Source organism: Macaca mulatta, chromosome 14 (genome assembly GCF_049350105.2).
Source record: "Macaca mulatta isolate MMU2019108-1 chromosome 14, T2T-MMU8v2.0, whole genome shotgun sequence".
In the NCBI taxonomy this organism is placed as follows: domain Eukaryota; kingdom Metazoa; phylum Chordata; class Mammalia; order Primates; family Cercopithecidae; genus Macaca; species Macaca mulatta.
This window is the reverse complement of record NC_133419.1, coordinates 77,382,691-77,410,413: the sequence shown is the minus strand read 5'-3', so window position 1 is coordinate 77,410,413 and position 27,723 is coordinate 77,382,691. Positions and strand designations below refer to the sequence as shown.

Here is a 27,723-nt window from a genome sequence, read left to right as displayed (position 1 = left end):
TAGTGTGTCTCCTCTGAAATTCATGTTAAAGTCCTAACCCCCTGTACTTTAGAATGTGACTATTTAGAGCTAGGTTCTTTAAAGAGATAATTAAATTAAAATGGGGTCATTAGGGTAGGCCCTAATCCAATATAACTGGTGTCCTTTATCAGAAAAGGAGATTAGGACACACACAGAGACAGAAATCAGACACAGGCATGCACAGAGAAAAGACCAAATGACCACCTTCTCTCTGTGTTCTCTCTGTGGCCAATTGCATGCCAAAGAGAGGAGTGTCAGAAGAAACCAAACCTGCTGACACCCTAGTCTCAGACTTGTAGCCTCCAGAACTGTAAGAAAATAAGTTTGTTGGTTAAGCCACCCAATCTAATGGTATTTTATGGTAGCCCTATCAAACCAGTATAGAGGGCAAATTCCTCAACCTAATAAAGAACATCTATAAAAAACATATAGCTAACATTTAACTTAATGATGAAAGGTTAAATGCTTTTCCCCTAAAATTGGGAACAAGACAAGGAGATCTGCTGTCACCACTCTTACTTAACATAGTCTTGGAAGTTCTAGTCAGGGCAATAAGGCAAAAAGGAACTAAAAAGCACACACATCAAGAATGAGGATATACACTATTTCTATTTGCAGCAAATCTTAAAAACAAATCTACAGGGCCGGGTGCAGTAGCTCACGCCTGTAATCCCAACACTATGGGAGGCAAGGTGGGCAGATCATGAAGTCAGGAGTTTGAAACCAGCCTAGCCAACATAGTGAAACCCTGTCTCTAGTAAAAATACAGAAAAATTAGCTGGGCATGGTGGTGGGCACCTGTAATCCCAGCTACTCGGGAGGCAGAGGCAGGAGAATCAATCACTTGAACCCGAGAGGCGGAGGCTGCAGTGAGCCGAGATCGTGCCATTGCGCTCCAGCCTGGGAGAGTGCAAGACTCCGTCTCAAAAAAAACCAAAAAACAAAACAAAACAAAGCAATCTACAAAAAAACTATCCTAGAACTGACTTCAACAAGGTGGCAGAATAAAAGATAATCAATTGTGTATCTATATAATAGCAATGAACATGTGGACACTAAAATTTAAAAATACAATATCACAACTGCTTAAAAAATTGAAAACTACAAAATGCGGATGAAAGAAATTAAAGATCTAAATAAATCAAGAGACTCAACATAGTAAAGATGTCAACTCTGCAAACTGATATGCATATTTAATGTAATTCCCATAATTCCTAAAATCTCAACAAGATTTTAAATTTAGACAATATTATTCTAAACTTTATATAGAAAGGCAAAGGAACCTAAATAGCTAGAGCAATTTTGAAAAAGAAGAATGAAGTGGCAGGAATCAGTCTGTATGATTTGAAGACTTATACAGCCACAGTAATGAAGACTGTGTGGTATTGCTGGAGGGGGAGACACATCAATCAATGGAACATAACCGAGATCCCTAAAATAAGCATACACAAATCTACCCAAGTAATTTTTGACAAAACTGCAAAAGCAATTCAATGGAGAAAGGACAGTCTTTTCAACTAATGGGTCTTTGAACAGTTGGACATCCACATGTAAAAAATAGAACCTTGCCCTATGCCTCAGATCTTATACAAAATGAACTGAAAATAAACCACAGACTTAAATGTAAAATGTAAAACTATACAATCTTTTGGAAAAAAAACATAGGAACAAATCTTTGGCATCTATAGGTGGGTACAGAGTTCTTAGACTTGACACCAAAAACACAATCCATAAAACTGATAAATTTGACCTCACTGAAATTAAGAATGTTTGGTCATTGAAAGAGAGGATGAAAAGTTATAGATTGGGAGAAAGAATTCACAAATCACGTATTTAATAAAGAATTAGAACCTCACGGCCGGGCACGGTGGCTCAAGCCTGTAATCCCAGCACTTTGGGAGGCCGAGACGGGCGGATCACGAGGTCAGGAGATCGAGACCATCCTGGCTAACACGGTGAAACCCCGTCTCTACTAAAAATACAAAAAACTAGCCGGGCGAGGTGGCGGGCGCCTGTAGTCCTAGCTACTCGGGAGGCTGAGGCAGGAGAATGGCGTAAACCTGGGAGGCAGAGCTTGTAGTGAGCTGAGATCCGGCCACTGCACTCCAGCCTGGGTGACAGAGCGAGACTCTGTCTCAAAAAAAAAAAAAAAAAAAGAATTAGAACCTCACAACTCAACTGTAAAAACAATAGAAAGTGTCCTTATTATCTCTTATAAAAAAAGAAACTAGGCAAAGACATGAGCAGAAATTTTACCAGGGAGAATACATATACATATGGCAAATAAGCACATGGAAGTTACGTTCAATGTGATTAGCCATTAGGGAAATGCAAATTTTTAAAAACTTCATTAAAAATAGTGACACTACCAAATTCTGGTGAGGATGCAGAGAAACTGGATTACACATATATTGGTGGTGGGAATGTAAAAATGGTGGAGCTACTCTGGAAAACAATTCAGCAGTTTTGAGAAAAACTAAACATAAATTACTATAAAACCTAGCAATTTCACTGTGGGCATTTATTCCAGAAATTTATTCCAGAAGCGAAAACTTGTGTTCACATAAAAACCTGCATTACAATTGTTCATAGCAGCTTTATTCATGATTGCCCAAAACTGGAAACAATCCAGATGTTACTCAACAGGTGAATGGTTAAACTGTGGTACATCTATGCCATGGAATACTACTCAGCAGTAGAAAGGAATGAATTATTGACACACTCAACAACTTGGATTAATCGCCAGATAATTATGCTGAGTTCAAAAAGCCAATCTCAAAGGTTATATATATGATTCCATTTATATAACATTCTTGAAATGACAAAAACAGAAATGCAGAACAGATTAAGTGATCACCAGGGGTTAAGGATAGGGAGTAAGGAGTGAGGTGGGGCAGGAGGGAAGTAGGTGTGGTTATAAAAGGGCAACACAGGCATCCTTCTGATGATGGAAATGTTTTGTATCTTGATTGTATTCATATCAAGCCTTGGTTTTGATATCATACTATAGTTTTGTAAGATGCTACAAATGGAGGAGAGTGGTAAAGGATACTGGGATCTTTTTTTTTTTTTTTTTTTTTTTACAAATGTATGCATTTCTACAGTTATCTGGAAACTAAAAGTTTAATAAAAAAGGAAAAAAAAGAACAAACCCACAAATCATACTACTTATTTATTGAACACCTGTTGTGCGGCCACACCCTATTTAAGGTAATCTCACGAATGTTATTTCTTATTTAATTTTCATGAATGCCTAAAGATTATACCCATTTCCCAAATAATCTTTCATGAAATACTAATTCTTTGTGACATTAATAGCCTTCCTTGGAGGTACTATGTAAAAGGAAATCTCTAGTCAAGTAGGTTTAAGAAAGACAAAAACAATTTTGTTTTAACTGTAGGATTTTTAAGGTATCTAATATCTAATGAACTTTATAAATATTCAAAACAAGGCCATCATAGACAGCTCCCTTTAATTTTCCCATGTCTTTAATTTTGGAACCCTAGTTTTCACATGATGCCCATGAACAACTTGTCTGAAGACCCAGTATTCCCTATAATATAACAATAAGTGTTGGGTTATAGTTTTCTTCCAGCATCTCTACTGAAGTGAGCTTTTGTGTGTTATTTCAATTTAGGCTATAGATTTACTGTCATAGGTCTGAGTATACTTCAATCATAGTACAGATGATCCAAACTACTTACCATGTAACAATATAAATAGATCGAAGTACTAATGTAAAGACCAACATTCCATACATGACCTAAATAGGAATGGAAAATGAGGTTAGTATAATAATTATTCTTTGGCAAAGGAAGTCTATTTTGCCTACCAAAATAGCCTTCCCAATTAAATGTAAATATTTATTATCCTTCATTACATTTTAGAGAATAGAATTTTTAAAAATGTGTTAAATCACTAAGTCATGCTAACTTCTGAGGAAAAGTTAAGAGCCTGCTTAACTTTATTAAATAACCAATATCAGAATTCCTATACCAATTTTAATTCTGAATGGATCTTTGAAATTTTAAATATCTGCTGAAACCTGAACAAGTGTTATAATTTTGCCTCATACTCTTTAGCTCCTCTCTTCTCTTTAGCTTTGCTTTCAGCAAATACAGTAATTGTGCTTCCCATTTTACAATATTATAAACCTGAATTCTTTTAACTCTTCTAAATGCCTCTGCATTCATGTGCATCCTCCCCTGGCATTCTTTCTCATCCCTAGTCTCCAAAAAAGGTGCCCACTTCTTGACTAAGGTTAATCCATTTTCCTGTGTTCTTTATTCTATATGTTCCCATATCTTCCTAGCGTTGGCTCTTCTTTCTTTTCTGTATTGAGCATTAGATGAGTATTAGTACCTGGAAAATTGAACCTAGTGGGAAAATATGATTTAGCAAATACATATAAAGCCAATAGTTGAGAAAGCACCACCCAGGTCAAGAAGTAAATCCTTGTTAACCCCCCAGAAGTGCTGCATTTGTGTCTTCCCAGTCCAACCCTCTCCCTTCCTTTTTAGAGGAAACCCCTCTCCTGACTTGTATAATAAACATTGTTTTGCTTTTCTTTATATAATTACTAACTTAAAGTAGTCATCTACAAATGCATTCCTAAGTAATTAATAATACTGTTTGCTTTTGAGTTAGAATTTTGATTAAGTTTTTGAATAGAATTTTGATTAAGTTTTATTTTATTACTCTTATTTCTTTTGAGGCAGGGTCTTTTGTCATCTAGGCTGGAGTGTAATGGCATGATCATAGCTCATTGCAGCCTTGATCTCCCAGGCTCAAGCCATCCTCTTGCCTCAGCCTCCCAAGTAGCTGGGTGGGACTAGAGGTGTGCGTAACCATATCCTGGTTAATTTTTTTCTTTTTAGTATAGACGAGGTCTCACTATGTTGCCTAGGCTGGTCTCAATCTTATGTGGATAAGGGTAGAAAAGAAGCTGTGTATATGAATAGCTCTGGGTCTTCTGATGAGATGAAGATGCTACATCTGCTATAACTCTCACCCTGTATCCTTGTATAAAGCTGAGTAAATATAGTATTACATTAAAGCTTATTAGAGTCTCATTGCCAGCTTAAATCCATAACTGCAGCTCAAATGGTGAATAAGACAGGCGTAATCCCTATACTCACAGCAATTACAATCTAGTAAAGGGAGAGATAAGTAACCAGGCAATTGTAATACAGTATTATAACTCTATGGCAGGAACTGTACAGAGTACTTTGTAAACACATAGGAAGGCCACCTAATCCAAACTTATACAGTAGAAAGTCTTTCTAGAGGATATGGTGTTTAAAATTTTATACCTGAAGCTCATGTAGCAGTTACCTTAAAAGAAAGTGGAAGAGAGTTATTGTCATATCTTATATTCCAGAGACAAGGAGGAAAAAAAGATCCTTATAGTATATTGTTGTAATATAGAATAGGAAAAATGGAGTCAGAGACCAGAGGTCAAATCTGGCCTTTCAAGTCATGTTAAGGAGCTGGACTTTATATAACAGTAACAGAGGCTGGGTGTGGTGGCTCACACCTGTAATCCCAGCACTTTAGGAGGCTGAGGCAGGTGGATCACTTGAGGTCAGGAGTTCGAGACCAGCCTGGCCAACATGGTGAAACCCCATCTCTACTAAAAATGCAAAAATTAGCCAGGTGTGGTGGCAGATGCTTGTAATCCCAGCTACTTGGGAGGCTGAGGCACAAGAATTGCTTGAACCCAGGAGGCGGAGGTTGCAGTGAGCTAAGATTGCACCACTGTACTCCAGCCTGGGTGACAGAGCAAGACTCTGTCTCAGGAAAAAAAAAAAAAAAAAAGGCTGGGTGGGGTGGCTCACACCTGTAATCCCAGCACTTTGGGAGGCCGAGGTGGGTGGATTACCTGAGGTTAGGAGTTCCAGACCAGCCTGGCCAACATGGTGAAACCCCATCTTTACTAAAAAATACAAAAAATTAGCTGAGCGTGGTGGTGGGTGCCAGTAATCCCAGTTACTTGGGAGGCTGAGGCAGGAGAATTGCTTGAACCTGAGAGGCGGAGGTTGCAGTGAGCCAAGATGGTGCTATTGCACTCCAGCCTGGGCAACAAGAGCAAGACTCCATCTCAAAACAAAACAAAACAAAACAAACAAACAAACAAAAAGGAAAAATAATGGAAAGTCAATGAAGGTTTCACCAATAGATAACATGGTCAGACTCATGTATTAGAAAGATGTCCCTGTTGTGCTGAGTGGAGAATGAGAGGGAGGTGAGACTGACAGGAAACAGACCAATGATAACGTGTTGCAGTAATCTAAGTGAGAGATGGAGACCTGAACTAGGGTAATATAGGGGAGATGCAGAGAAGTGAACAGATTAGAGATTTAGGGTTCAGACTAATCATTAATTTGAATGGAAGTTAGAGAGGGGGAAAGACAAGGATGATGGCCTGGTTTATGGCATGGACAGTTAGATGCATGGCAAAATTAATTATTGGATTAGAGAATATATGAAGAGAAGAAAGACTAGGGAGAAAAATGGTGAGTTCACTTCTGCACATACGTTCAGAGTTTGATGTGCCAGTGAGATAGCTAAGTAGAGACATCTAGCAGAAGTTGGATACCTAGGTCTATAGTTTAGAAGAAAAATCAGAGCTGAAGAAATAGAACTGTCAGCATATAGGAGTCAATGGGAATGAATTTCCCAGAGATTTGTTGAGCATACGAAATGATGGATTAGGAAAGAACCTATGCCTTGGCAACATCATGGGACTTTTTCAAATTAACTTTCTTCTCTCCAGAGCACACTTACCCCATATTTTTGATGCTCCCCATTGCTAGTGGCCTACCCAGTATTCATTCCCTCCTTCCAACTATATAGAAACTGATTTTATCTGGCTGGCAGCATGCAAGTTTGATTTCTCAACTTATAGAGGTTTTTTTTTTTTTTTTTTTTTTTAAGTAAAAAAGATGATAGAATATAGACTTTTCTGGTCCTTTTTATAATTTTTATCTAACAATACATATATATATATATATATATATTTTTTTTTTTTTTTTTTTTTTTTGAGACGGAGTCTTTGCTCTGTCGCCCAGGCTGGAGTGCAGTGGCGTGAACTCGGCTCACTACAAGCTCCGCCTCCTGGGTTTACGCCATTCTCCTGCCTCAGCCTCCCGAGTAGCTGGGACTACAGGCACCCGCCACCTCGCCCGGCTAGTTTTTTGTACTTTTAGTAGAGACGGGGTTTCACCGTGTTAGCCAGGATGGTCTCGATCTCCTGACCTTGTGATCCGCCCGTCTCGGCCTCCCAAAGTGCTGGGATTACAGGCGTGAGCCACCGTGCCCGGCCAATATGTATATTTTTATAGTGAAATTTTATCTATATTTAATAGTTGTTTTCAGTCTCCGGACTCCAAAGGCTATAAAAGTATTATTAGTATTTTCTCTCTACTAAAGCAACTAATAAAAGTTAAATCAGGATAACACAGAGAAGGATGGGCTATAATTTTAGATAGAGTTGTTAGATAAGGCCTCTCTGCTAAGTTAACATTTAAGCAGAGACCTGAATGAGTGAGGATATAAACCATGTAGATAGCTGGGGTACTAGTATCCTAGGCAGTGGTAATAGTGAGTGCCAAAGTCCTAAAGTGAAAACATGCTTATTGTGTTTGAAATATAAAGCAAGACTCACTGTGACTGGAGAGAGTGAAGGAGGGGCAAGTGGAAGGACATCACCCTATCCTAACATGGTTTTTCTTTTTTATAGCAGTTATCACCTTCTAGCAAGTATGTATACTATATAAATTTACTTGTTATATCTATAGTGTATTGTTTCATATCATCCTATAGCACTGTTTTGTTTGTTTGTTTGTTTGTTTTTTAAATCCTTTCTCAATGGACTAGAGCAACAGAAATCAAACTTGTCTCTTTCCTTGGCCTTTTACTTCCTTCCTCCAGACCCTAGGTAGCCTTTCAATGATCTTTCTATAATGAGAATCTCATCTGGTCATACTGCAGCTTAAAACCCTTTAATGGCTCCTGACTGCTTATAATTTTAAGCATAGTATAAAGGGCTCCTCATGACCTAACCCCTCATCAGTAATCCAAACCCATCTCCTACAGCTAGGGCCAGCCACACCAAATATTTATAGTATACCAATGCTTTTAAAACTTTTCTACAAAATACTCCCAGTAGCAAAGGAAGAATGACTTATTCCTGATGGACAGAGATGGGAGAGGCACACTGAAAACACAAACTTCTTTGAAGTTTCTTATTTCATCCTAAAAATTCATGTGGTCATTGTACTCAATTCTATAACATATTTATATTTGTTTTAACTTTAAAAAGTTTAATCCCAGCTGAGCACGATGGCACATGCCTGTAATCCCAGCACTTTGGGTTGCCAAGGCGGGCGGATCACATGAGGTCAGAAGTTTGATACCAGCCTGGCCAACATGAAAAAACCCTGTCTCTACTGAAAATACAAAAATTAGGTCAGGAGTGGTGGCTCACGCCTTTAATCCCAGCACTTTGGGAGGCCGAGGTGGGCAGATCACTTTAGGTCAGGAGTTCAAGACCAGCCTGGCCAACATGGCGATACCCCGTTTCTACTAAAAATACAAAAATTAGCCAGGCGTGATGGTGCACAACTGTAGTCCCAGCTACCTGGGAGGCTGAGGCATGAGAATAACGAACCCGGGAGATGGAGGTTCCAGTGAGCCGAGATTGCACCACTGCACTCCAGCCTGGGTGACAGAGTGAGACTCCGTATCAAAAAACAAAAACAAAAAAAGTTTAATCCCTGCAATATAGTTGAATAAAATAAATCGTATAGGAAAATAGGAATGTTGAGATGCAGTCAGTGATTTTGTAAACACCTCAACACGCTACCACAAATCCCTGGGTGAACTTGTACTCCTGTTTCATGTGCAAGAGTTACCAATTCACACTTCTGTACCTTAACACAGGGGTCCCCATCCCCCAGACTGGTACCCGTCTGCAGCCTTTTAGGAACTGGACTGCACAGCAGGAGGTGAGCTGCAGGCAAGTGAGCATTATCGCCTGAGCTCCGCCTGTTATCAAATCAGCAATGGCATTAGATTCTCATAGGAACACAAACACTATTGTGAACTGCACACACAAGGGATCTAGGTCGTGTGCTCCTTATAAGAATCTAATGTCTGATGATATGAGGTAGAATCCCAAAACCATTCCCTGGCTGTCTGTGGAAAAACTGTCTTCCACAAAATCGGTCTCTGGTGCTAAAAAGGTTGGGGACTGCTGCCTTAACACATGCTTCTCTATAGATGGAATAGCCTTTCTCTACTTCTCTACCTGTGACATCTTGTTCATCTTCAAGAATCTCCTGAAGCCCCTCTAGGAGTCATCTAAGTAGACAGAGCATACCCTTGTCTATATTACCACTGCTTTTACATATTTATCACAAGACTTATATACTGCAATTATTTTTTACAAGTCTATATTACTGATTAGATAATGATCTTCTTGAGATTAGTGGCCATATCTTATTTGCCTATGTATACTAATGTTAGTTAACATTTATTGTTTACTATGTGACAAGGGTTTTATATGCATTATTTCATTCAATCCTCAAACTTAGGAGGTTATTATAGAGACAGTGAAGTTCCATGAGGGCAGGGCTTGTTATTTTATTCACTAGTGTATGTATCTCTTGTGCCTAGTACGGTGCCTGGAATATTGAAGGCACTTAAAAAGGGTTTGTTCAGGCTGGGCACGGTGGCTCACACCTGTAACCCTGCCTGAGCTTCACCAAGGCGGGAGCTGAGGCGAGCAGATTGCTTGAGCTCAGGAGTTTTGAGACCTGCCGGGCAACATGGTAAAACCCATCTCTACAAAAGATGCAAAACGGCCTGTTGTAGTGGTGTGTGCCTGTAATCCCCGCTACTTGGGAGGCTGAGGCGGGAGGACTGCGTGAGCCCAGGAGGTCAAGGCTGTAGTGAGCTGTGATGGAGCCACTGCACTCCAGCCTGAGTGACAGGGCGAGGCTCTATTTCAAAAAAAAAGGTGGGGCGATTGTTGAACAATGAGGAAACCAAAGCTCAGAGAGGTTAACTAACTTGTCCAGGGTGTACAGTTAGTAAGTGGAGGAGACTAGATTTTAAATCCAGGTCTGCTTGACTGTATGTAGATCATAAAGTCTTTGCTTTGCTGCCTGTCTGCAAATTCCAGCTCAGAATTTGGTACAGAGAAGGCAGATAGTAGACATTTGTTGAATGAATGAATGTCTTTTACCTTTAGATTACTTATTTGCTTCACCCTAGCATTTCCTTATTTCTTCATTTCTCTATCCTGATTTTTAATCTCTAGGCCTACGACACAAGCCACAGTGGGTATGGATAGACCTAGCTTTCATCCTGCTTTTCTTCTTATCAGTAAATATTACTGCTATACATAGAGAAGAAAATCTTTATTAGTGGAAAAACACATGGATATTGCACTAGGGGTAGTTACTTATTAAGAGTTGTTTTTTATTACATAGTGTCAAATAGTTCTAAAACACAAAATGAAAAATAGATGGTCATAAAACTTGTAAAAATTAACCCAGAATTTCCAAATTTTATATTTTTGTGGTCATTATTTTTCTTTCTTAGTAAAGGCGAACAAGAAGTTCATAAAAACTAAGGTATTTATACAGATTAACTTCATTTATTTATTATTATTTTAAAAGAGATGTTGCCTGGGCTGGAGTGCAGTGGCACAATCATAGTTCACTGCAGGTTTAAACTCCTGGGCTCAAGGGATCCTCCTGCCTCAGCTTCCTGAGTAACTAGGAATACAGGCATGTCCCACCATGCCTGATTAATTTTTATTTATTTATTTATTTATTTTTTGCTATGTTGCCCAGGTTAGTCTCTAACTTCTGGCTTCAAGCAATCCTCCCACCTCAGCCTCCCAAAGGACTGAGATTATAGGCATAAGCTACTGTGTCTGGCCAACTTTGTTTTTTATACTGTTAATAAAACTTTCTAAATAAAAGAGTAATTACATAATGGCATAATTTCAAGTTACAGTAAACAAGAAAGTGAGGATGTCTTTTTTTTTTGAGACAGAGTCTCATTCTGTTACCCAGGTTGGAGTGCAGTGGTATGATCTCGTCTCACTGCAACCTCTGCCTCCTGGGTTCAAGTAATTCTCCTGCCTCAGCCTCCCAAGTAGTTGGGATTACAGGTGCACACCACCATGCCTGGCTAATTTTTGTATTTTTAGTAGAGATGGGGTTTCACCATGTTGGCCCAGCTGGTTTTGAACTCCTGACCTCAACTGATCCACCCACCTCGGCCTCCCAAAGTGCTGGGATTACAGGTGTGAGCCACCACGCCCGGCCGTGAGGATGTCTTTTCTGTAGCATTTATTTTAGTTCATCCACCTGCAACTGACCTGGAGAAAAGCAAGGCATAATAATGTGGTTATAGAATATACTTCAAAAGCTAGGTTCCAGTTAGATGATTATTGTATAGCTTGAATTGTAAAAGTTACAAGAACATTAGTAAATGTTTATATAAGCACAAAATATTTTAAAACTGTGGCACTTCTGAAAAGCGTGTTTATTTATTCATTTTTGTTTGCTAGTTTGTTAAAAGAATGTTGAAAAGGAGTCAGACAAATCTAGGTTATAATCCTGGTTCTCCCCCTTAATAACTGTGTCACCTTAGGGCAATTATTTAATATTTCTGAGCTCATTTTCCTTGAAATGTATATAATAATTCCCAATTAGTTGGACTGTTGGTGAGATTAGAAGTCTGTGTAGTAGTGAGCATAGTACCAGGCACGTGGCAGCACTCAAAGGCCTGCTTCTTTATTTCACTCTGGTTTCATAATGGCATGCACTTAAATCACCATTTCCTACACTAAAGTTTCCTGTGTTCGCTTCCTTCAATGTACATCACCTCCCATGTCAAAAATGCATTCAAATATATTAGGGGGAAAATGTTCAAGGAATTTTCAGTCTGTCTTTTCTAGATGTCATAAAAAGACTTTATGTGTATGTGCATAATGCTTCCTGGTTCTTTCTGCTTATAATAGCAATGTTGCACCTGTATTACTGAATACCAACAGCCAGCTGGACCTGCACATTGGCTATCCCAGGTATATTCCTGTTACCTACACTAAGCTCCTGTAAGCATTTGAGTTTGCAACCTCTCTTAAACACTGAACTTCCTTAGAACATCTACCATTTCATTAAAAAATTTTTTTATCTGCATATCATTTCTTAGACAAGGAAATCACAAGCAGCCATGTATCGTTAAACAATCTAATGTGTAATAATTTACAAAAAATTACCTGATGGAATATCGGCTCTTTTACCTTAAGGTAAACCTGCAAAATATTAGAAAAAACACGTGAATGAAGTACATTATGAAGGGAAGAAAAACCAATTCCAACTACTCTGCAAATCCCAAACCTCTTCTGCTTCCCCCATCTTACTCAGACTTGAATCCAGCCTGTAAAAGCAATCAGATCAAGTGGCATGCCACAAGAAGGCTGGGAGCTACAGGAGGATTTCCTTAGTGCTAGCCCTGTTATGGTGAGCAGAATGTTTTAGATCTGTTGTGGACCACTGCAAACTCTGCATCAGTATCAAGGAGGGATAAGGATACATGGATACTCATGAGGAGTGAAGAAGTTATGTTGACAATCCCCGTAGCAGATCTGTTCTACAACAGAGAGAACACCGGACGTAGAGATAGGAGTAAATTTCAACCTTTGCCACTTACTTGCTACAGGCCTTGGACAAGTTAACTAAAAGACGCATCCTTCCTCATCTGGATAATGAACAATAATAGTGGTGAGGAATGATAAGCTAAAATACCTGAAAGTGTCTAGCATACAGTAGGGGCTCAGTAAGTGAAGACATTTAAAACAAATTTCTTGTGCTTTCTTATGCTTCCAGAAATCTCTAAGTCACCTTTCTAGATGCATTCGCAGTTACACAAACCCTAGTTGTAGGTTCCAATGTCATGTGGATGATTAAGCTCAATGCCTAGTTAAGATTTAACATGTATGTATTGCCCTACAGGAGCACAATTTTTAAATGATATGGTACAGGGGAATCAAAATTCAAGTCATAACCCTGCCATGACTCTCATCACTTGCAAGATACAGTTCAAATTTCTTAGCCTTTCTGTTTGGTCTCACTATTGTCTTCTTGTCTCCTCCTCATCCAAGTCTCCAGAAAGTACTGTGCTTCCTACGATGTGCTAGTTTCACACTTCTGTATTTTTAAACATGCTGCTCTTTACTTTGTTCAGAAATCCTCCTCTACTCATTAATCATCTTTTAGGATTCAACTCAAACTATACCTCCTTCTTGAAGCCTTTTCTGATCCTTTCTCTACACAGCAGAAGCAACCAGTCACCCTCCTTTCTACCATTACTCTTCATGTATAAACTTTGTGGCATTTAATAGTTTGTTTTTTCTCCCTACAAGACTATGATATTTCTGATACTAAGTACTGGATTTAGATATTTCTATATCCTCATTTAATGTAGCAATCCCATAAAATTTTATATAATTTTATTATTTGGCTACAAAATTTCTACCCTCAGTACAAAAAAAAAAAAAGAAAAAAAAACCCCAGATTATTTCCTTTAAGCATTGTGAGTTTTAAAAGTATGATGTGTATAAGATATTATATATCTGTAACTCTAAACCCAGTAAGGGAGAATGCTTTTAATCTCTGAAATTTCTTATTTCAGAATACTAATTTCCATTTATATAGGTAATGCTATCAGATTCCCGTTGTGACTAATAAAAGAAATGCAAAAGGACATGCCTCATGCCTCTTAAAGACATTTTTTGTTTGTTTGCTTTGAGATGGAGTCTCACTCTGTCGCCCAGGCTAGAGTGCAGTGGCACGATCTCGGCTCACTGCAACCTCGGCCTCCCGGGTTCACGCCATTCTCCTGCCTCAGCCTTCCCAGCAGTTAGGACTACAGGCGCCCGCCACCACGTGTGGCTATTTTTTTTGTATTTTTAGTAGAGACAGGGTTTCACCGTGTTAGCCAGGATGGTCTCGATCTCCTGACCTCGTGATCCACCCGCCTCGGCCTCCCAAAGTGCTGGGATTACAGGTGTGAGTCACCGCGCCCGGCCTTAAAGACATTTTTTAAAGCAAATAATTATGGAGCCCTTCCTATGTGTTAGGTATTGATTTTCACAACTAACATAAAATATATACTATTTTCTTCATTTAACAGATAAAGGGAACTAAGGCTGAGAGAGATTAAGTAATTTGCAAGGTCCCAAAGTTTTTAAGTAACCTGGATCCAAACTTAAATCTGACTTCAAAGTCTGTCTCTCTCACCAATTCTCTATATAAACTTGATTGGCCAGGCAAGTCACTGACAATCTCTAGACTTGATTCTCTTCTTTCATATCATAACAAGACTTCATTTCACCTCTGAAATTCTACAATTCTTTCATGATTAACCAATATGTAGTTGATATGGTTTGGCTGTATGCCCACCGAAAATCTCATCTTGAATTGTAATTTGAATTGTAATCCCTGCGTGTTGGGGAAGGGACTTTGTGGGAGGTGAACAGATCATGGGGGTGGTTCTCCCATGCCCTATGCTGTTCTCATCATAGTGAGTGAGTTCTCATGAGATCTGATGATTTTATAAGGAGCTTCTTCCCCCTTCACTCTGCACTTCTTTCTCCTGCCACCATACGAAGAAGGATGTGTTTGCTTCACCTTCCACGATGATTGTTAAGTTTCCGGAGGTCTCCCCAGCCATGCGGAACTGTGAGTCAATTAAACTTCTTTCCTTTATAAATTATCCAGTCTTGGGTATTTCTTTATAGCAGCATGAGAATGGACTAATACAGTAGTTTAGGCAAAGTAATGTGGAAAGGAGTAAATAGTGCATATGTGCCCTTTCAGCCTCCTATTCAACATCTCAGCTAACTGAAATCTAGCTTCTGCCTCCATCAATTTACTACTGACAGCATCCTCATTAAGGTTACCTGGTCTTCCAACTGAAAATTTCTATTAGCTCTCAATCTTCATTGTACTCATCCTTTCAGAGGCAACTGTTCTTCCATTTTTCGCTTCTAGAAATCTTTGTACTCCATGACATCAGGCTCTCTTAGCTTTCTTACATCCCTGATTGCTTGTTCTCAGTCTCTTTTGCTAGCTCTATTTCTTCCACCTAGTCCTCAAATGTAAGTATTTCATTAGGTTGTACTTCTAGTCTTTGTCTGTTTTGAGACAGGGTCTCACTCTGTCATCCAGGCCAGAGTGCAGTGGCACAATCATGGCTCACTGAAGCCTTGACCTCCTGGGCTGAAGTGATCCTCTCACCTCAGCTTCCTGAGTAGCTGGGACTACAGGTGCATGCCATCATATCCAGCTAATTAAAAAAAAATGTTTTGTAGAGACAGAGTCTCACTATGTTGCCCAGCTGGTCTTGAACTCCTGGGCTCAAGCAGTCCTCCTATCATGGCCTCCCAAAGTGCTGGGATTACAGGTGTGAGCCACTGTGCCTGGCCCCTTTGTCATCTTAATGGCCCATGCTACTTTTTCAGGTCATCTATTCTCACATTTTTGTACTAACTATACCCTGACAATTCTCAAATCTACATCTTTAGTCCAGCCTAACTGTTAAGCCTCAGATGTCAGTAATGTCAGGCACCTCAATCTTAACACATTTCATATTGAATTTATCTCTACCCCTACCCCATGGTGCAAACCTACTCATTATCTATCCTGTAAAAGCTGTTCATCCTCCAAGTTTCCTGTTTTGATTAAAGACATACTATCTATCCTGACAACCAGGCCAGGAGTCATTCTAGACAACTCATTTTTACTCTACTTTCACCCCCTCTACTATGACGTGGGTCACATATCCTGCAGTTTGTTATTTATGACCGTTTCTTTTCAACCTCACAGCTATATTACTTTCACCTAAGTCTCATATCTTACTAAAGCAAATACAAAAGTCCCTGGGTCTAGCCTCATACTCCTGTAATCCAGCCTCCATAACCACAGCAATCTTTCTAAAACACATATCTGATTACATCTTCCCTTTAAACCAGTAATTGGCTCCACACTACCTTTTTCTTTTCTTTTCTTTTCGAGACAGAGTCTCACTCTGTCGCTAGGCTGGAGTGGAGTGGCACGATCTCAGCTCACAGCAGCCTCTGCCTCCTGGGTTCAAGCAATTCTCCCACCTCAGCCTCCTGAGTAGGTGGGATTACAGGGGCATGCCACCATGCCCGGCTAATTTTTCCATTTTTAGTAGAGACAGGGTTTCACCATATTGGCCAGGCTGGTCATGAACTCCTGACCTCAAGGTGATCCACCAGCCTCGGCCTCCCAAAGTGCTGGGATTACAGGAGTGAGTCACCATGCCTAACTGCTCCACACTACTTCGAGGATAAAAATTTGAACTCTTAAACAAAGCATACAAGGGTATTTATAATCTGACGTCTGTCTAATTCACTAGACTCATTCACTGCTCTTCAATTACCATATGTGCCAGCCATATTAAATCTTGCCCAATTCTACCAGTGGTGTTGATTTAATGAGACAATAAAGATAAAGTACATGGTTACAATATCTGGCATAAAGTGATTGAAAATGGTAGTTCACTATGTTGTTTCAAAGTTCTCTGCCTATGAACAAACAATACTGCTATCTACAAATGCTTCACCACACTCTTGCCCAGGGGCCTGATGAGCTCCTAATCATCAGCTAAATTCTAGTTCAGGTGCCTCCTCTTGAAAGCTTTCCTTGACCCATGCATGAAGCCTTGATTGAACCTCCTTTATCTCATCACCATAGAAGTAGTTTTTACCCCTATTATTACAGTTATTATCTTTTGATGAATTCTTTGTGTACATGCCTAAAATCTCTAATAGAATGAGCTCCTCACAGATAGCAACTGCTTTTTTTTTTTTATCATTTCTATATTTCTAGTGCCTGACATGGTAAGTTTTCAATAAATGTTTTTTGAAATGAATATTTTCATAATATAAAATGCAATTTACTTGAGGAAAAAAAGCATTAATGTAGGATTAGAAGTGACTAGCTATCTCAACTTACTAGGGAAAAGTTAACCATTAAAACAGTCACATTAGGACCAATGGAGCAGAGCCAATCTCTTATTTTTAACAAATAGGAGCTAATATGTCCATCTATGAGAAAAATTAATTTTTCCCTATTGCTACTAATATTTGCTTTTCTCTTTTCCCCATTAAAAACTAAACAGAGTTTTAAAAGTATTTCAATTACAGTGAGAAGTAACATTTAAACAGGGAACAAGGGAGCAATATTTGTCAGTGTGATATTCTCGTTTTGTGTAGCAAGATTGCAGTTTGACAGCATGAAGCAAATACTGGAAGTAAAATATGCCAAACTCTATAAATGGTGAATTTACATGCTTAATCTGTTAGAAACAAAATATGACTTACTGTGGTTACTATTAAACTGAATAGAACTAAGGTAAAAAGCAGATGGTAGTTTACTGAGTTCTTGATCTTGAAACATTCAAACCTTGAAAAAAAGAGAAAGAAACTTTTAAAAGAAGATATAAGTAGGAACATAAATAGAATGCTGCTTTACCACTTGCCTGTATCTCTCAATGATCGAGTGATACCCATCATTTCTTTCCACTCGTAGTCTTAGAAAACCTGCACTGCCTATTATCCTCTAAGAGGCTGGAAGGAGTAGGACTAGACATATGACTTAAGCTGGGACAATGAAAGGCTCTTGCCTGAAAGTCTGGAGTTTGGGAGGGAGAGACTGAATCAATTCAGTATAGAGAGTCAGCTGGGCACGGTGACCCACGCCTGTAATCCTAGTACTTCCGTAGGCCAATGCAGGAGGATCACTTGAGCGCAAGAGTTTGAGACCAGCCTGGGCAACAAATTGAGACCCTGTCTCTACAAAAAATAAAATAATTAATGGGCATGGTGGTGCATGCCTGTAGTCCCAGCTACTTGGGAGGCTAAGGTGGGAGGAGAGCTTGAGTCTGGGAGATAGAGGGTCTGGATGACAGAGCAAGACCCTGTCTCAAAAAAAAAAAAAAAAAAAAGTATAGAGAGTCAAAGTCATATGGACTCAAGGTCTGAGGCTGATATTTGGGGGCAGCCAAATTGAATGAAGAAGTAGATGAATGAGCAGAAGTAATCTGCAGGGAGAGAAAAATATAGCAGATACAAAGAGGTGAAGCCATGTGGAGAGGAAGGAATGGCAAAAAGAAGGAAGGGGGAAGAACCTGCCCTTCCAGTTCTAGTAAGGTGGGGCTGTACTTCCTGCTATTGGGTCCCATATAATTTCCTCATATCCTTACAATAAATAAATAATCTCTCCTAATTCAAGCTAGCTTGAATAGGTTTCTATATCTTGCAACTAATGATTCCTAAGGAACATTATTGGAGAAAATACCAGTCTATTATAATTGTCTCTTTCCTTATCCATCTCCTCAACTAGCCTGAGAATTCCTTGTGTGCAGGAATAAATTTTATTTTTTTCATATATCTAGCACAAAGATAATGCTTAACACATATGAGGTATCTGGTAAATATGCAAATATGAACAGACAATTGGCCATCAGTGAGTATCCAATCCAACCTTTGAGGACTGTGACTTGGTATAGGCAGCAAGAGTGTCCTCTCAGTTTACTATTGGCTGTGGGAATTGGACCAACTCTTATTTTCTTGTCTGTAAGGAAAGGTGGTTAGAAGAGGCACTTTCTAAGATCTCTTTTACCTTTAAATTTTGCGACTTGGATAATGATGAAAATATTAGGTGAAGTATTAGTTTTTACTTTTAAACTCTATTATTCCAAATTTTAAAGCAAGTTATCTATTAAGAAACCAAGGTCTTTAGGAGGCCTGGCTTGTATTTATTACCATAGTTATTTCACTTTATTACATATAGTCACTTTCTTATCTGTCCCCTTCCTCAGACAATGAGTTCCTTGACTCTGTATATACAGAGTCTAGGATCATGCCTAAAATAAAGGAGGTTTTCCAGTACATGTTTCACAAATGAACAAGCACACAGAAGGCAAGACAGATTTAAAAATCATTAGAGGCCGGGTACGGTGGCTCACGCCTGTAATTCCAGCACTTTGGGAGACTGAGGCGGGAAGATTGCTTGAGGTCAGGAGTTTGAGACCAACCTGGGCAACATGGCGAAATCCCGTCTCTACAAAAATTCAAAAATTAGCCGGGCATGGTGGAGCACACTTGTAGTCCCAGCTACTTGGGAGGCTAGGTAGGAGGATGACTTGAGCCTGGGATGAGGAGGTTGCAGTGAGCCAAGATCATGCCAGTGCACTCCAGCCTGGGTGAGAGCCAGACCTCATATCAAAAGAGAAAAAAAGCAATACTATTGAAAATAGCATCCTACCCATGAAAAACACAGGGTTAAATTTCACAAAGATCTATTCACTTAAAATCACAAAACGTCACTGAGATAAATTAAAGGAACCTAAATAAATGGAGAAATATACCACAGTCATGGTTTGGGAGACTTAGTATTGTTAAGATAGTAATTTTCCTCCAACTGGTCTATAGAGTCAAAGAAATTACAGTCAATCTTCCAGCAGACTATTTTGTAAAAATTGACAAGCTGACTCTAAAATTTATGTGGAAATGCAAAGGGCCTAAAATTTCCAAAGCTACACTGAAAAAGAACAAAATTGGAGGACTTACTCAGTAACTGACTTCAAGATTTACAATAAAGCTACAGTAACTACACAGTATGAGGATACACACAGTGATCAATAAAACAGAATCGAGAAAAATGTCAAGATAATTTAATGCAGAAAGAATAATCTCAAAGATGGTTCTGGAACAACCAGATACTGGTAAAAAAAAACATGATCTTTGACAAAACTAACTCAAAATGGATCATGGACCTAAATGTAAAATAAAGTTATAAAACTTCTAGAAAAAATAAACAAATAAACAAAATATCTTTGATCCTGGGAAGGCAAAGATCTATTAGGACACAAAAACACTATTCATAAACATTTAAAAAATAAATTGGATTTCATAACAATTTAAAACTTCTGTTCTCCAAGAGACATTAATTGAGAAGACAATTCACAGACTGGAAAAAATACTTAAAATGCAAATATCTGACAGTACTTGAACCCAAAATACATAAATAATTTTTACAATTTAAAAAGAAAAAAAAGCTAGTTTATAAAAATGGGGGCTGGGTGCAGTGGCTCATGCCTGTAATCCCAGCACTTTGGGAGGCCGAGGCAGGCAGATCACAAGGTCAAGAGATTGATGCCATCCTGGCCAACATGGTGAAACCCCGTCTCTACTAAAAATACAAAAATTAGCTGGGGGTGGTGGTGGGCACCTGTTGTCCCAGCTACTTGGGAGGCTGAGGCAGAAGAATCACTTGAACCCAGGAGGCGGAGCTTGCAGTGAACTGAGATCATGCCACTGCACTCCAGAATGGCAACAGAGCGAGACTCCATCTCAAAAAAAAAAAAGGAAAAAGGTTTGAATAGATAGTTCTCAATATAACATATACAATTGGACGATTAGAATATAAAAAGATGTACATCATTAGTCACTAAGACAATACAAATTAAAACACCACAGAGATAGTATATCATACTCACTAGAATGACCAAAATAAAAAAGACTGATAATACCAAGTCTTGGCAAGGATATGGAGCAAATGGAATTTTCATATATTGCCAGTAGAACCATAATAAGGTGCAATTAAATTGAAAAACAGTTTGGCAGTTTCCTATAAAGTAACACATATACTTACCATACAACACAGAAATTCCACTTCTAGTTATATAACCAAGAGAAATGAAGTCATATATACATACAAAGACTTGTTAACAGGTGTACATAGTCCTTTTATTCATAGTAGCCCCAAACTGGCAACAACCTTAATGTTCAACATTGGTAAACAGTATAAAATAGACTACTACTAATGATGTATGTAACAACATAGATGAATGTATTCATCAGAAGTAATTGGCAAATTAGTGCCCTCAAAAAATATTACACTGAATAAAAGAAGCTAGTTACAAAAGAGTACATATGGTATAATTTCTTTTATATAAAATTCCAGAGCAGACAAACTAATCTGTAATTATAGAAAGTAGATCAGTGGTGGTCTGGAGGCCAGGGTAGGGGTCAGTATTAACTGTAATGGGTCAGAAAAGAATGTTCTAAAGTGATAGAAATGTTCAGTTTCTCTTTCTTGCCCTAAGGGTAATGGGTACATAGGAGTATACATTTGTCAAGACTCATCAAACCATACACTTAAACTGGGTGCATTTAATTCCATGTAAACTATGTGTCAATACAGTGGATTAAAAATTATTTCACCCCTTTCATTTCCTTCTATGTGTCACTTAAAGCGTACTACAGCAGGGTCTTTCTGAATGGGGGAATATGAGCGTAAACAGATACTGCAGAAGATTGCCGAGGAAAGATTAGAATCAAGAGACATACTTTTTGAGAAACAAAAGCTTTGCCAATAAGTTTGTTTTTATAAACAATTAAATCATTTATTTTAATCTTCATGGGGAATTTATAAGTACTATAACCTTCACTTTTACAAATGAAGGAACAAAGATTAAGTGACTTAAGCTCATTCAGTTACTAAATATCAGAGCTGAAAATTGAACTACAGTATCAGTATCCTTATCTTCTAAGTAATATCTGCTGTTCCCTAGCATTAAAACTGTTTTTTCTTTCTTTCCTTCTTTCTTTCTTTCCTTCCTTCCTTCCTTTTTTTTTTTTTTTTTTTTTGAGACAGGGTCTTGCTCTATCCCCTAGACTAGAGTGCAGTGGTGGCACAATCATAGCTCATTGCAACCTCGACCTCCTGGGGCTCAGGCAATCCTCCTGCCTTAGCCTCCTGTGTAGCTGGGACCACAGGTGTGCACCATCATGTGAGCTAATTGTTTAATTTTTTTGTAGTGACAGGGTCTCACTATACTGCCCAGGCTGGTCTTAAACTCCTGGGCTCAAGCAATACTCCTGCCTTGGCCTTCCAAAGTGCTGTTATTACAGATGTGAGCAACTGTGCCCGGCTCCTAGCACTAATACTTAAGAGTTCCTTGTACCCATTATATGATTGTTATCTGATTCAATATAGTCATAATTGCTAGCTCAAGAATATCTTCTCCTAAAGGTATATACACATCAGAATAGTTTTTAAAATATGTTATTAAAGGAGTTTACCTTATTTTTTTAGAACAAGGTGATAAACTATGGATCAAGGCCAATCTCTTGGCCTGAGCCTGTTTTTTTTGTTAGTTTGGTATTGTTTTTTGTTTTTCTTGAGACAGGGTCTCCCTCTGTTGCCCAGGCTGAAGTGCAGTGGCACAATCATGGTTCACTGCAGCCTCAACCTCCTGGGCCCACGTGATTCTCCCACCTCAGCCTCCCAAGTAGCTGGGATTATAGGCATACACTACCATGCCTGGCTAATTTTTTAATTTTTGTAGAGACGAGGTCTCCCTATGTTGCCTAGGCTTATCTTGAACTCCTGGGCTCAAGCGATCCTCCCACCTTGGCCTCCAAAAGTGTTGGGATTACATGTGTGAGCACTGTGCCCAGCTAAACCTGTTTTTTAAAATAAAATTTTACTGGAACAAATGAGTCATATTCATTTATCTACATATTATATGTGGCAGCTTCCAAGCTACAGCAGCAGAGTTGAAGAGCTGCAACAGAGACTCCTGTCCCACAAAGCCTAAAATATTTACCATCTGGCCCTTTACAGAAAAAGTTTTCTGATCCCCGTTCTACATCTTTTTTTTATGGGGGGAAAGGGTCTCACTCTGTCACCCAAGCTAGAGTGTAGTGGTGCCATCTCAGCTCACTGCAGCCTCTGCCTCCTGGGTTCAAGCGATTCTCCCACCTCAGCCTCTCAAGTAGCTGGGACTACAGACACACATCACCACACCTGGTTAATTTTTTGTATTTTTACTAGAGACAGGTTTTCACCATGTTGGCCAGGTTGCTGTTCTATATCTTCGTACCTAACTTCGAAATAGGGCTTGATGCCATATGGGTCATAGCAGCTAGATGGGCATTCTTACTTTTATTGTTTCTGGATAAAGATCAGTCTTAGTAAAGGTAAGAGCCAATAGTGATATAGTTGGTTATAGCTAACTAAAAATAAAAGAAAAAAAACCTTTCAATTACTTTAGTGTGTACCATTAACTTTGAGAGAGGTATCAGGAAGTAGAAGTCACATATGAACTGCTTTAAATTGTGGCTCCACCACTTAAAAGTGTCTCAGGATCCTTAGGGTGTTGCTTTTCTAGCTGGAAACCTCTGTGGCTGGTGGCACCTTTGCTAGAGTTTTGTTCTGGCCCACTGGGCTCATTCTGCCCACTCGGTCTGGCAGGCTGCACTTGGCTCATGCTAACAGCCTGGATCCCATGCCTGCTAAGGGGAAGCCAGGCATGGAGCAGTGAGAGGTGTGTGAATGGGCAAGCTTGGGGTCTGATCACTGTGCACAGCCAGGCACACTGGCTGTTGTAGCAGGGCGGGCAGCTTCAGAAGCCAGCAAAGGCACTGTCTCCATGTAAGCCTGTGGTTTGATCAGATACACCATAAGCATCTTCCACTGTGGGCACCCACATCTGGACAAGGGGAATGCTTGGTGCCTGGAAACTTGGAGATGCCAGAAACCACCAAGCCCCAAAAAGGGTGTCACAGCCCTGGCTCACAGAGCCCCTAGGTCTGGGCTCTCCGAAGCGCCACGGCTCTTCTCTCCTTCTCATCGCCTGCAACGTGGCAAGTGTGGGAGAGGGATATGTTTCAGCCCTGTTTGTGTTACATCTCTTTCAGTGCACCATTTGGCAGGTCCTAAGTTCTTGTCCTGCATCCAGGAATAATGAGGTATGTGGACAACTGAAGGATAAGCAAGGTGGAGAGGGGCTTTATTGAGTGACAGAACAGTTCTTGGGAGACCCAAAGTGGGTAGCTCCTATCTGCAGGCAGGTCATCCCAACGAATGTCCAGCTGTCAGTGGAGAGGAGACCCAGAGTGGGTAGCTCCTATCCACAGGTGGATTCTCCAGTCATCTGTGTGAGTCTGGCTGGGTCTGGGGTTTTTATGAGCTTAGAAGGGAGGAAGTGAGTTCTGACTGATCCATAGACGGCCATGGGAGGGCTTGGAAAAAGCACTATAAGTTATCACTGTGGGCCACAGACTACACCTGTAACTGACAGCCTGGCTTCCAGGCTTCAGGCCGTCCCCGGCTTGAAGGCATAGCTTCACTGGGGACTGCCCCTTGCTGCCCAGGAGCCTGTCTGCCTCCTGCTGCCATCAATGTATGGCCCAATTGCCCAGGCTGTTCTTGCAGAGGGATGCCTACAGGCCCATGCCAAGCTGCCCTCGTTCCCCACCTCGGCCTCCCTCCAATGCTTGTTGGTGCCCAAAGTCCAGAGGGGGCTGAGGTGGCAGGGGGCTGGCATGTCAGCACCACCCCAAGCACATGCACACCTTGCCAGGTTATGACAGCACCTGGCCTCGGTCACAGCTTTGCTCTGTCCTGGAGTGGGTGCTGGGAGCGCAGAGAGGCCAGGCAGTGGGAGCAGGCACTTTCAAGCCTGCAGGGGCAAGGGGCTTCCTGGAACTCCAAGAGCACAGGGATGCCCAGGTCCAGAGCTGTGGCTGGGCAGCTGCAGCTGTGCCCAGGAGTGTGGGGCTCCTGCTCCACCGACTCAGTAGGGGACGGGGTTCCCACCTGTTTTCTGCCCCCGCCAGCTCTGCCTCCCCTGCTGCAGCCAGCATCTTTGCAGTGGCTGCTCTAACTGGGCTGCTGCCGCCCTCAAAAGCCTTGTTACTAGGGCCTGACTCAGGCATGTGGGTCCCTACATAAGCTAGTAGTTTTTTCCCCCTCCAAACACATATTCTTAACATATTTGTCCAACGTTTAAAGAAGGCTGATGCTGCAGGATAATGGGTGAAGGCGGCTTTCCTCTCATGTTCCCAGTGACTTAGCTAGAGCCCAAACCTGCATACCCTAACTTACTCAAATAGAAGACCTATAGCTAACCTCACCCACCCTCCTTAGAAGGCACATTATTTGATCATGCAGTACAGGAAGGGTCCCACTTCCACACTTCTTCCACATACCCAGGCAGCCTATCAAAGTGTTCTCCCAACCTCTCCTTGAGAGGAATTATGATCATTGTAATTTTTTCCATCATGATATATTTCCAGGGATATTTCAGTGTTCCTTAGAGACTGTTTACCTGGACAGTGGCCTGGCTGGTATGCTTTTAAATAAAGCTCTGTTTTTGTCCATAGACAAGTTACTACATTTCTCTGTGCTTTACTTCCTTGTCTATAAAATGGGGACAATACCCATTTATCTTGCATAGTTGTTGAGAATTAGAGATGGCATTATACAGTGCCTAGCACAGTACAAAGTAGATAAATATTGGCATTTATTAATGTTACTATCATAATCATTTTTATCTTACAAGATTGATTTTTTCCCTGACATTCAGAAAATGCAAATTAACTTGATACTAAAGTAAACAGAATATAATACAGTAAGAGAACTTTGGATTGGGAATGGCCTGTAAACTGTTTCCATATTTGTAAATAATCAATCAAAATAAGTATATTCTTGAGAGCATTTAGTCTACCTTAGAATAAGAAAACAAGTGTCTATTTAAAAGATAACTTCAAACAAAAAGGAGATTAAGTTGACACGATCACTATACAACTAGAAGTGTACCTCACTTTTCTGGTAAGCTTCTTGTTAAACTATATTGTAGAATACAGAAACTTTATCTGAAAACTTTTATGGCATAATATGAAAATCTTTATCTAAATTTGTACACATTATTCACTTGGGAAAGGCAAATTATGCAATTTAAGCTATTTAGATTCTATCTAAATTGGCTACAGGGTTTTGAGATCACAAAAGTTAATAAACAACATTATTATAACTTCCCAGAAATTATACTCTATTTAAAATTTATAATCTTCTACACTATTATAATATTCTAGTAACATAAATGTATCAGTTATATTAATTCACTATGAGGTAAATATAAATTTTTAAATATATCAAACAATGAAATTTTAAAAGTACTTACATGCAGTACACAAATATGCAACAGCTGTATATCATTGGGAGTTCATCCAGTAGCTGTAAGAAACAAAGAAAGATAACAGGCTTGAATATCATGGAGCAGCAATTATTATGCAAATCAAAATAAGATATCAAAATGATTAAGATTTTCAGCTCTTAGATTAGGTACAGAGGCTCACACCTGTAATCCCAGCACTCTGGGAGGCCAAGGTTGGAAGATCGCTTGAACTTGGGAGTTTGAGATCAGCCAGAGTAACACAGTAATACCCTGTCTCTACAAAAACTTAAAAAAAAAAAAATCAGCAGGGCATGGTAGTGGCATGTGCCTGTAGTTCCAGCTACTTGGGAGGCTGAGGCGAAAGATCGCTTGAGCCTGAGAGATCGAGGCTGCAGTGAGCCATGATTGCACCACTGTACTCCAGCCGGGCAACACAGCAAGATCCTGTCTCAAAAAAAAAAAAAAAAAAAAAAAAGGTTTCAGCTCTTATTTCATTTCTTTTACTAATTCTTTTTATGTATTTATCATCAAATTTACTCTGAGTATGTGTGTGTAGTTTACTGTTTTTGAACAAACAAGGTTATTATCCAAGTGTCCTAGTGTACATACCTAAGCAGGGTACCTGACTCACTATTCCTGGAGGGCAGACTTGTCATTGCGCTGCTTATATCATCTGGTATTACAAACTATGATATTGCACCTCCAGAAAAAAATGATGTCCATCATCTGTAGGTCCATAGGTCCTATCAGTATTCTTTTGCATTTCCATCCTTCCTATATCACCTTAAATGGATAAAGTGACTACTAACATACATAAGAAGAGGTATTAATGGCCAGGGAAATAATTTTATTAATCCAAGTAAAGTATATCTTTGAGAAATAACATTTACTATTATTATTAGCAGTGATAATAATAGTAGTAATAATAATTACAGCCATTATGTGTTAAACTGCAAACTAGACACTAAGCTAGGTGTTGTAGATACCAATCTTACGGAGTTTATTTATCACTAGATATACATTTAATTAATTCTTTAATTAATAAAATGTCCACTATGTGCCAAGTAATGTGTTAAGAGCTGAGGATACAATTATAAGACACAGTTACTGCCTTCAAGGAGTTCACATTCTAATTAGAGGTTAAGGGAATGAAAGCATAGAGTAAGGATTCCAACAAAAGGAGCATACAAAAGCCAAAGAAAGTGATGGCAGGAATGAAATGAAATGGGGTGGTGAAGAAAGGCATTCTAGGAAGTAGGAAGAGAGCTTATGTAAAGTGAATGATGTATTCTGGTAAATTATCAGAATTATGAAAATAATAGCATTTGTGCAAGTTAACTATTTTTAGTCATTAATTTTTTATTTATTTATTTTTGAGACAGAGTCTTGCTCTGTCACCCAGGCTGGAGTGCAATGGCATGACCTCAGCTTGAATGAGGTCTGTGGATTACATGTAGTAATAAATCAATGTTAATTATTGATTTTGTTGGTAGTATTGTGGTTATGTAGGTGAGTTTTTTTTTTTTAAGATATAACTTACATACCATAAAATTCACCCCTTTTTTTTTCACCCCTTCATACAACAGTAAAAATTTATATCCCTTCTCTCCTTCACTAATTAA

At 39.4% G+C, this 27,723-nt stretch overlaps 1 protein-coding gene and 1 long non-coding RNA gene across 32 annotated transcripts in view; one reads left to right on the top strand and one right to left on the bottom strand.

The window, feature by feature from the left end:
- The window catches only part of ACER3 (alkaline ceramidase 3), a 170,303-nt gene that overhangs the window by 31,046 nt on the left and 111,534 nt on the right, over positions 1–27,723 (bottom strand). For 25 of the 31 annotated variants that reach the window (XR_013403182.1, XR_013403183.1, XR_013403179.1 and 22 more), the window contains 4 exon segments: positions 26,108–26,160; positions 17,454–17,535; positions 12,321–12,356; positions 3,727–3,785 (listed from right to left, as the gene is read on the bottom strand). Coding sequence is in view for 27 of the 31 variants with exons in the window: in NM_001266751.1 (NP_001253680.1) it covers positions 3,727–3,785; positions 12,321–12,356; positions 17,454–17,535; positions 26,108–26,160 (230 nt within the window). In the remaining 4 variants the exon portion in view is untranslated. 31 annotated transcript variants of the gene reach the window in all.
- LOC144334399 (uncharacterized) overlaps positions 1–27,723 on the top strand; it is a 50,535-nt gene that overhangs the window by 9,297 nt on the left and 13,515 nt on the right. The window contains exons 2-4 of the long non-coding RNA XR_013404193.1: positions 12,063–12,125; positions 14,628–14,784; positions 21,793–23,891. This is a non-coding gene — a long non-coding RNA (uncharacterized LOC144334399). The remainder of the gene's footprint in view (positions 1–12,062; positions 12,126–14,627; positions 14,785–21,792; positions 23,892–27,723) is intronic.